The 11,467-nt window shown below is 34.2% G+C and overlaps 1 protein-coding gene across 1 annotated transcript in view; it reads right to left on the reverse strand.

Moving 5' to 3' along the window:
• TNPO1 (transportin 1) overlaps nucleotides 1-11,467 on the reverse strand; it is a 53,652-nt gene that overhangs the window by 41,230 nt on the left and 955 nt on the right. The window contains exons 3-7 of the mRNA XM_010853556.1: nucleotides 9,165-9,240; nucleotides 5,528-5,677; nucleotides 2,529-2,635; nucleotides 726-859; nucleotides 4-85 (exon numbers count right to left, since the gene is read on the reverse strand). Coding sequence (XP_010851858.1) covers nucleotides 4-85; nucleotides 726-859; nucleotides 2,529-2,635; nucleotides 5,528-5,677; nucleotides 9,165-9,240 — 549 coding nt within the window. The remainder of the gene's footprint in view (nucleotides 1-3; nucleotides 86-725; nucleotides 860-2,528; nucleotides 2,636-5,527; nucleotides 5,678-9,164; nucleotides 9,241-11,467) is intronic.

An 11,467-nucleotide genomic window follows, 5' to 3' on the forward strand; every position in this document is an offset into this window, starting at 1 on the left:
TACCTCAATAAAGGAATCAATGTGCAACATCAGAGCTTGAGTTCTACTGATGATAAACTGATTGACACATGCAACAGCATGAGACCTAGAAACAAAATTTAAAATATGTTCATTGAAGTTTTTTTTCCATTTACAGAAGACTGGCAAGAAATTAAATATTCCTCCATAAAAATATTATGGTGTATGTATAGCCATATGTACACACACACCATTAAGAAAACTGAGTCAAAATTCTCTATGTATTAACATATCCTTCACATTCTTTCTGTGTCAAGTGAAAAACGCAGGTTGTGGAATAATAATTTTAAGAAACTGTAAAAGTGTCTGAAAGGATATGTTCACTCTCAAGAGTGGGATGTTGGATGGGAACATAATGAGAATTATTTTAGATTAAAAAACAATGGGTATGCATTCCTTTCGAAAGGGCTTCCCAGGTGGCTCAGTGGTAAAGAATCCACCTGCAATGCAGGAGATGTAGGTTCGATCCCTGGGTTGGGAAGATCCCCTGGAGGAGGGCATGGCAACCCACTCCAGTATTCTTGCCTGGAGAATCCCATGGACAGAGGAGCCTGGTGGGCTACAGTCCTTGGGATCGCAAAGAGGTGGACGTGACTTAGTGACTGAGCACACATGCAATCACAGAAGTACTAGGTAATGCAAAGTAAGGGAGTGGTCAGGTTTGTATCAGAATTTATAAGTGAATTTAATACTGGCTATATAGATACCTTATTTTTGGACTACTGTGCTTGAAGAACTGTAAAAATTTGGGAATCATGATGTTGAGAGGACGATCTAAAACATCACTATCTAAAATCTCAGCAGAATCTTCACAAATTTTCTGAAGGGCGCCAAATGCTCCCTGTAAAAGACATTTCAATTATTAGAATTAAAAATGAAGCCATTTAAAAAGCAAATTGAGGAATATTAACTAATTTGTATGGATTAATGTTCTCAGCCCACATAAAATCTGCATCATGAAATCCATATATTTAATCATCAATTTTAAGAAAAATTATACCACTGATTTAAAACCATAATTTAAACATAATGGCACATTTTAATTTTAGCATTAAATGACTCAGAATTAGAATTCTGGTTGGCAGGGATTGTAAGTAATGTCATCTAATTAAAAAACAACTTTTGAAGTATTCTTGTCAATTTTTAAATCAACACTAATTTTTCTCTTATTAAATATTGATTTGTTAAAACAATGTAAACTCTACTTTTATGTATAAGTCTATTTAACCACTGTACACTTCTTTTTGAAATACCAAAAGAAACCTTAATTATTGTAACTATTTACATATAAATCATTCACTGATAAAAATTGTATTCAACTGGCAATTTTCCTACAACCATTTTACAACCAAGCGGCTTATCTGGAGAGCTCCTGCATGGATCATCTAGCCTGTTAGTTACCTCAACCACCTCGTTTACTGTTTATAATCTTATCAGCAGCACCTTGGTGCTCATTCGCTACAGTAAACTCAATACTGTATGACAGCAGCTCCGTGATTTCATGATTATCAGTTTAAACTTTTTATTCTTGCAAAGTGCTTGCTTAAGATTTTGGTCTTTATGTTGTTGTCTTTATACCAAAGCACTATTTAAATTTTCATCAACTGTTACCCTACAGCTAAGTATTATTTTTATTTTCCTATAATCTTAGTGTATTTCCAAGGCATTACTAGAAAACATGTATGTGAGAATGCAAGCTTTTTTCCTTCTCTTTTAAGGAGGGAGAAGAGTGACTTTTTAAGACTCCTTTTTGCTAGCTTCTCCTCTCCCTGGTCCTCTCTCCCCCAAGCCAACCTGGCAATAAATGGTAAGTTAAAAAGACCACTTGATTCCTTTACATTAGGTTATTTTTATATCCGCCCTGCCTCCAAGCCTTGCTCTTTTTTGAGGAGATTAAGTCACTGCCTCAAGAGGCAAAACATCTAAAATGATTTCCATTTAAGACATCGTTTTCACCTGCTAATGAAAGAGATGGGTAAGATCCTCATTAGGTGAGAAATTACAGGAAAACAAATCCATACAGACTCCCTCTTCTCTCCCCAAGTTGCTACTGACCTGATCAGTGACAAACAACAAGAGACTATAATTTATAATTAAAACAATACTAGATATACCTCAGACGTATCATACAAGAGGCACCAAACAACTTGGAGACACTGAAAATGTACCCGTGGTCTGGGAATTCAGTACATTTAATTAAGTCCACCTTTGAAAAATACTACAACCGATTAAGCTTGACAGTAGCTTTGCTGATGATACATATACACACCCAAGAATAGCTCTAAAATACACCAACAGAAGATTTTTCTCTGTAGGAAGTATAGTAAAGAGGTTTCATAACTTAACGGTCTTTATGGAAAACAGTAAGGTAAATGATCACTGACTTAAAACAAAAGGTAACTTTAGGTCTCTAAGTTTTCATGTTTTTTGTTTCAGAGGAATTCTTTTTTCTCAAGATTACTAATACACAACATGACAAGACAAATTATGTATGAAGCAAAAATCCTTACCTCACAAGTGTTGTAATCTTCAGAATCCAACAGGCTGCAGAGTTTTGGTAAGAGGTCAGGCCAATTCTGCAATTCTCCCTTGGAGGCTATAGTTGTGATCAAAATACCTTAAAAGAAAACATGTCTGTTTAGGAAATGTGACTGCATTATGTTATATATTGCCTTGTGGGCAACCACAAGCCAATGCCAAGCGCTTACATCATGTTCTTGCAAGTGGGTTCACGTGCGCACACACACACACATTTAAATGTTCCAAATCATGGTAAGACTTGCAAATCATGTCAATCATAATATTTATCAAGGATCCCTGCATCATCACAGCGTATCTGTGGAAAATCCCAGTAGAAATCAGAGCCGTTTCTCATCTTGTTTTCCAACAATTCACCCTCTTTTTATTTTTAACAAGTATCTGTACAAAAGACAACTTGCTCTTCTCCAATAATGCCAAGAATACTTTTACTAATTAAAATTACTCCTATTTTATAAAAAATACATACAAAAGAGCAGAAAGAAAATACACCAAAATGTTATTAGCAACACTTAGTACTGGGTGATGAATATGACTATAAGGTTCAACTAAAAACACATCAAAGAACTAAGAACAGCTCTCCACACAGAGTTGGACACGACTGAAGCGACTTAGCAGCAGCAGCAGCTCCGACTTAACCTAGTATCAAAGCTGTGACCCATGGTAGAGAAAGTCGATGAGCCATCGGTCAAGAACATTTCTACATGCCCACTCTTTTGGCAACAATCCCTCTCCTGGAGACAGGCCATACACCCCTACAACAGTTCCCACTTATGGGGATCAAGGATGAATCACTGGCAAGGTGATCATGGATTGTGGAGGCTTGACTGACATAGGCTTACTGATCATGTCACTTTGACTGGATTATTTCAACTGTGTTGTGTAACTTAGCTCTTAGTTAAGGATTATGCAAATACAGAAATATGTAACAAAAAACTTTTGTGTCATTGTTTTTCTCTGCCTTAGAAAATTTAATAGTAGTTAACATAATGTAATATGCTTAGTGATTACAGATCTTTCAGCACCATAATTAAAGAGTATAAACTGACAGTAGGCAAATTATATGTACTTCAAATTATTAATCTGCAAAAGAAAATTTTTAGAAGAGAAAAAGTTCTCTTCATAGTTATTTTGAGAATTCAGTGATGTGTACACAAAATGCAGAGCATATAATAATAATTATTACTGAACAACAAATTTTACTGTTTGTGTGCATAAATTCTCTTTGAGTTTTCCATTGTGAGTTTTGAGCAGGTTGCTCCCAATGGTAAAGAGCTAAAAAATGTAAAGAGTAAAGTTGTTGGCCAGGATTTACTCCCCACTGAAAAAATTGAACTGTATGGTGAGGATCATTGTATTGATAGCATTTTAAAGATAAGTTACTTTCTGGTAAGATCAAAAAGCAGCAAGACTAATAGTAAATCTGTTCTTTCTTGCCATGTATTCTTTCCCAAAGTCAAAATATAAAGAGTTGGGGGAACAAGAAAGTTCTGGATCTGCCTAAAGGAAACCAAGCCATGTTTTAAAACAAGTAATAATAAAAATTAAACACAAGATAAAATTTGGTACTAACAGTCTGCTGACACTCACGACTTCTAAGACAGTATTAAAGAATGTTTGTAGACTGACAAATTCAAATTAATCTGGCCCCATATAATTGCATCCACTCACAAAAAAAATTCTAATGCTACCATAGTTACAGAAAGTGAAAAACTGTAATTTTCAGTGGATTTACCAAAGATGGGCGTGAAAACTGAGTACTCAGCAATACCCATTACAAACCAACCATACATTCTTTAACAGAAACAATTCTACGTCTATCTAATGGATTACCACACAGTCACTGAAATGTGGTCCTTCCAAATACACTTCCTTGGCAAGATTTCCAAAATGCATTCTTAAGATGAAAAAAAAAAATTAAGACTGGTATACACTCACCATCTTTTTTTTTTTTTAAACCAGTGTTAAGAGTCTGGTAGAAAATCAGGCATACATGAGGGTCCACAAGAATAACCTATGGAGGGAGACCCTTTTCTCAAATTATAAATGCCCTCTACATATCCTATTTAAAATGAGTGTTAATAATGGCAATGTTTAGTATTTGGAGGGAAGTTACAAAGAGCTTCTGTTTTGTAAGGAAGAGATAAACCAGGTACTTTTCAAACCCACCAGGAGACAAAATACATAAAAGCAGAGAACTTTTAATGAAAATGACTGATTCATTATGGAAGTTCTTAACTGAATCCCATTTAACCAACCTGATTAACAGAAGCTTTTCAGGTCCCTGTGAAATATGGCTGCGGAAACCCCATGGCATATGAAATCTACCCACTGGTCGGCTGTTCCATAGTACATGTTTATTTCTGCTTCTACCAGAGGATGTGTGTGCTTACCAAGAGTCAGTTGTGTTGGTTCCCAAAACTACTTATTTCAGTTACTGTAATTAAGCATCTAATAGTATTTCATAAAGTGATAGAAATTTGTTCTTCCACTGAAAACAAGTTGAAATACTCTAAAAAGACTAAAAAATTGATGTTAATTAGGTATATACAAGGCAAATATTAAAAACAAGGGGGTACATAGTAAAAACCTAAAGTCCTGCACATAAATTGTCTTACAAAGAAGTTTCTCTTTATATGTAAAAGAAAGTGAAACTGGAAATTATACCCCATGTATAACACAAGAAAAACAGTTAAAGAACTCAAAGGAAAAACAGGAGTTCTACACTAGCATCACTTTTTAACGGCCCATTTTAACCAACTTTGATAAAGCAACTACTAGTGAATCTGGTCTCAAAGGATCCAGAGAACTCTTCCTGTAATCATTAACATTATGTCAAAAGAAGCAATGAAAAATTTTCCCCATCACAATTCAACATGAACCGGATGACAAAATTCCTATGGAAATCATCAATCATGTCAGAAACCAACCCAGTCACAAACAAGATAAGCAAAATTGTAACATTACTTACCTACAGTAGCTCTAATCAGAGGAGAGGAGTCACCAATATTGTTTAAACATTCACTCTTAATAAAGTCTGTTACACCATTTGGGAAGTTCTGAAAGTGTGCTTTCACATTATTCTTCAAAATGAGACCACTCAATGATCTTGTGGGTTCATCTGTAATAAAATAACACTACCACTGAGTTTTAAAGTCGTTTTCATTTCAAAATATATCAAGAATGTAACTTTTAAAATATATTAAAAAATTGATTGTAATATTTCATTAATCTGCTATAACCAGGGGGGAAAATACTGTAAATGATTACAAAGGATTAGCTCCATGATTTACAGTTCAGGGTTTCTCAACCTTGGCATTATTGACATTCTGGGCCAGGTAATTCTTTCTTTAGGAGTGCTGATCTATGCACTGTAAGATGTTTAGCAGTATCACTGACCATAGGTGCCAGTATTACCTCTGCAAATTGTGACAACCAAAAATGTTTCCAGATAATGTCAAATGTCTCCTTGGGCACTGAGAAGGGGATGGGCGGGGGAAACACAACAAAACTGCACCTGGTTGAGAACCACTGATTGAATTTAAGTTTATATATGGCCAATGTACTCAAGCTTTATTGGAACCTGATGCAAACATCAAATTACAGATATGAAAGTATTAGTCACTAAAGATATCCTATTAAAAATTAAGTGGACAAAGAACATATGGGATCACCTTCACATACAAATAATTGCCGTTCATTTATATCATGTTTTTCACTTGCCTCTGAGCTAAAAAGAAAAGGGGGGAGAGGGTAAAACAATTTTTAAATTTCCAGAAGATTAAATAAAAAAGAATCTATGTAAAAGAAGTTTAATCCGTAGATGATATTAACAAATTCTGAAGAACCAATTTAATATCAGTAGAATATAACTGATGCTTTAAGAATCTGTATTATCACCAACAATATTAGCAATAGTCAACATTTTCTCAATGCTCATTACATACCAAACACTGCTAAGTGCTTTCCAAGTAGTCTGCATTTAATCCTCACTACCTCATGAGACAAGAATTAATTTATCTCCACTGCACAAACAAGGAAACTGAGGCCTTTGCCTAACTCACACAGAATAGACCATGAGTTGCGGAAGCCAAAGTGTCAACCTGAGGAGTTTGTCTCCAGAGCCTCTACTTGATGATGGCATAGTATCACCCTCCTTAAAGGGCTGGAAGACGTGTGGAACTGGTTTACGGAACACAGAATGCTATTTCGGCACTATTATTTTACGTACTTTATTAAAAAAGAAAATAACCCAACTTGTTCTAGTTAGTTCAGTATGTCCCCAAAGTCTGACTGGTATTGAACTCTTCAAGGGTACAGCATGGGGGGACAAAAAGACTGTGTTTCTTTGCAAATGAACCATTAGAGCCACCACAACACAGCCTACGAGCCTTTTATGTCACCCTCCAAAAATTTCTTCCTGGTTTCAATTACCACCATTCAATCAGTAACTTAGAAACAAAAGCAATTCTAAATTCTCTTCAAAGTTTAAAACTTCCATAAAATAAAAGAATAGCCAGATATTTAACTTCCTCAAGCAACACATGTTTTTGTCTTGTTAGCCATCAATAATTCAGTTGTATAATTTTATTTTAAATGGCATGTGTATTTACTTACAACGAACACACTATACCATTTTTACAACTATGATTACAAGATGGAGAGTTTTAAAAAAATCACAAGGTGAAAGGAGTTAAAATTAACTATGTCCTCTTTCTTAAAGACTCCTTTACTAGGTCTCAATTCTCATCTGCAGAGTGAGGGAAGTAGATGAGCTGATCTGAGGTCTCTCCATATCTAAAATTTTACTGCAGGAAAGGCAAAAAGTTCCTAAATAAATAAGCATATTGATTTAAAGACTTTACTTATGCTCCTCCTCTAATATGGATGGTCACAATGCTAATTTTTTAAAACAGAAAACTAGATATAGCAACCTTGTGTTCCAAATAAATGAATAAACACAGGAAGAAATAGCAAATGTTAGTAAAACCTTTTCCAACGTTTCATGGTTTTATAATTCATAGGTCTTCTGGGAGACAGTTACACACCAACCTCTCTTGCTACTTAAGTTTGTCATTTGTCCGCTTTTAAAAATACTTCTGATGTATCCTCATATCCCAAGAAAGTTTTAAGAAAGAGTATAACATAAAAATCTTAACATCTGGAATTTAAGATGAGGACAGGACAGAGAATAGATGGCTTGGTGAAAATAAAATTTTCAAGTAAAACACTTATGTTTAGAAAAATTCATTTACTAAATATAAAGTTCTTAAAGCATTATCTAATTACAACTTCTATGTGGGAAAAAGAAAATCTCTATATTAAGAAATAACATATCACATTAATATGCACTTATCAAACTAGGAATATTAGCTGCTGAATTTAAAGATATGCCAAAAAACTTTAGTTTTTTGCAATTTAAGTTTTGAAATTTCTAAAGTTTCTCTTACATGCTTCAATCACAAATTAAAATTCCTAAAATTAACTAGAAAATTTTAAAATAATTCAAAATAAATCACTATACACTGGCATGAAACATTAAAATCTGAGTAAATACAAGATTAGTGAGATTTTAAGGTCATTAACCCGCTCGCTAGCACTTAAGAGTTGAAACCTTACATATGGTCTGGTAATCTAACAAAGGCATTTTGTAGATGAAAGAGAGATGAAATGAGTGTCAGAGTTTAAGACTTATTTCCTAACTCCAAGTGTAGTGCTTTTACTAACTACAGAAGCACTAATGAAGCACCGTAACTTCTCACTTAGAGGCCAATCAGTCTCTCAAAAATTACCCGAGTGCATTCTGAGTGTCTGACAACATCCCAGGAAGGGAATACTCAACTCTGAGAACACCTCTCACTACAGTGTAAGCTCCATGAGGACAGAGATCCTTATTATTCTGTTCACTTTCACTGCTCTTGAGCCAGCAAACTGCCTGGCAAGGAGTGGTGCTCCATAAATATTCATGTAATAAACAGAGTCAAGAGAGATACATTACATGTATAGGAAACAATCAAATGACTATGTCATTTAAAAATCAAGTTAGTTTTCAAGCTTTGTTATAAAAGTAATTTAAAATGGTTGTAGAATAGTTAATGAAAAGGTTTCATGTATACTGTTAGAAGATTTAAAAAAGTTACAAGTCTATGAATAGAATGATTCTACTTTTTGTTAACAATTAAAATAGTACATGGCCATATAACTGAAGTACAGAATTAAGGCATTAACAATTACCTGGTGATGGTATTGTACATGACTTCATTTTGGTTAAATCAACTTTCAATCATACAAATATGATCACCCATATAGTAAGTTTTTAGTAAATCCTACATTTGATTTGTGTATAAAAGAAATCAAACTCTCTAGCAAAATGCTTTCTTATTTGCGAAGAATGAATTTATTACAAAAACCCCCAACTAACAACTGACTGCTCATCAAGCATCCAAATGCTTTAGTAACACTTTCATTCCATATCTTTAAAGCAAGTGATTCCTACAAAATGAAATCCTTTAAAATGAGTAATTCTTCATATATTTTAGTACATCTTAAAGACTTATTAAAAAAATGTAAAAAACTTTTAAGTAGCTTTCAACACAAACCCTACTTACCTTCAGATTTCAATTTTGTAAGAACAAAAATCAGGTAGTTGTTAAAGTCTGGATATTGATTGAGTTGTTCCAGTTTCTAGAACAAACAGTAGTTAAGGAAACTTATAAGGAAGGAATTCAGTATTTTTAATCTAAAATCAATAATCTCTTTTGTGATTTTTAGGCCTGCATTTTTTTTTCAGTAAGAATAAAGTTATCCTATTAAAACCATCAATACACTATTCCAAGAACACACCAATGGCTGTGTTAAACCTCTTATGAGCTTTATGGTTAAAATATTAAACTATTTTACATCAATTATTTTCAATACAAGTAAGTCAACTTCCACCTTCAGTATAGGTGCACACTGTATGAAAAAAATTTTCAAAACAATTTCTTTGACCTATTTGAACTAAAAAAAACAACAAACCTTAATCAGAAAGGTATTAACATATAAAATAATGACAAAAAGGAAAAGCATTCCAAAGGAACAAAAACAAGTCTTTCAGAGATCACTTACAGAAATTAACCTTATAAAAATCGCCTTTTAACTTAAACACTATTAGAATTTTTCTTCAGAATTCAAGAAATTTACATAAAATGCTATTTACGTACAAGTCTACATATCAAATCTTATTATATAAAGTCACTGTTATGAAATTACTGCACTGCAATAGTTCTACAATTATCCCCTCTCCCCTACTCCCCCACCAGGATCTGCCATTACCAGTGACACACACGTGCAGGTTTCCATCCTGTGGCAGGCGACAATGACATACTGCTCTGCTACGTCTTTCTTCATGCCCTTTTAAACCCTAATACGCTTTTTAATAACACCTCTAATTGGGTTTTATTAGAATTTTCTCAGTAGACCTAGATCTTTAAATTAAATCCACTATACAAACTCCAGGCACACCATATCAGCTATTTATCACACACTAGAATATTCTCAGTGTTCAGTGGCCAGAACATAAATTAACTATCAACATACATTTCTCTAGAAGCTGTACTTTCTTTGATCAAAAAACCCTAGTGATTTCTTTTTTTAGTGAACAGCCAAGATTAACAGTATGCTGATATGCTAATAATTTTTCATAAATACTTCCTAATAAGGTTTACTTCCTAGGAACTTAAGCTATCTATCCATATTATTATAACGGTCTTTCTAAAAGTGCTCAAGTCTATACAAAAACAGTAATTACATTCTTTGCTAAGGAAACAGAACAAGGTCATCATTAGGCACTTTGAAAATATAGAGCAGTGTGTATTTTTAAAATACTATTAACCTTTATCTACTGAAATTTAAATTGTTCCTTATGCAGACAGTATACTATGCTCCAGGCATACAGAATGAACTGTAAATTTGATTCTTAGCCCAGGCACAGTACTGAGCATACAGAGTACTTAATAAATAACGCACTAAAACAAGAAATTATGATATACAATGCTACAGAATAAATTACAATGTGGTTTGTGACTTGGCTAACTTAACTGTCATACTAACACCTATAATTCATCAAAACTCAACTTCTATCATTTCTAAAGCTATGATAATACAAATTAAGATTGCGCAACAGCAATGTTTCAAATACAAGCTCCAATACACCCCAAACCAACTACTATTCCCTCAGTACTATGTAGCAAAATGGCTTAAGAAAAACAAACACCAAACCAAGAGACCTAAATCATTAACACCTCCATTTTAAAATAATCAGTATTAATTAATCAAAAGGCTAGATACTCGCCTATTCGAGGTTTTAAATTACAGCAATGCAGTACTTTGAGAAACTTTATTTACCAGAGCTTTTCAAGTAATTCGATTTAACCCCAAGTTTATAGTATTTTAAACTTAAGTCCAAACTACACCAAAAGAGCTTACCAAATTCCGTACTAACCAATTTTCCCTCTTTATTAACAATAAAAATTAAGAGGCATTTTTGAACACAGGCTGAAGTTTTTAAACAATTAACTTCATCTTAAAATAAAAGTTATTTTATGATCGGGTGAATTTGTTTCTTTTATTAGATGCAGGAAGAGCTCTCCATTTGACCGCAGTTTAGGGCACTGCAGAGCGCACACACAGCAGAGGTTCTGGTTCTTCTGTTAAGCCTTTCTGCCAGTAAAGCCTTAGCAACAGGACCGCTACACCAGCAAACTCGGTCAAGACTTGGGTAACTGAGCAGACCGTCTCGAGCCAAAGATTTCTCACTTGGGAGGCAGGGAGCTCGCAACAGGTGTTAGCCTGAGCAGCCCCGAAGTGAGTCCTGGGAGCCCTCATTCCTAGGTCTCCGGCTCTTCAGGATCAGGGCCTGGAAGAAATCCCG

This window comes from Bison bison, unplaced genomic scaffold (assembly GCF_000754665.1).
Source record: "Bison bison bison isolate TAMUID 2011002044 unplaced genomic scaffold, Bison_UMD1.0 scf7180017864329, whole genome shotgun sequence".
Taxonomy (NCBI): domain Eukaryota; kingdom Metazoa; phylum Chordata; class Mammalia; order Artiodactyla; family Bovidae; genus Bison; species Bison bison.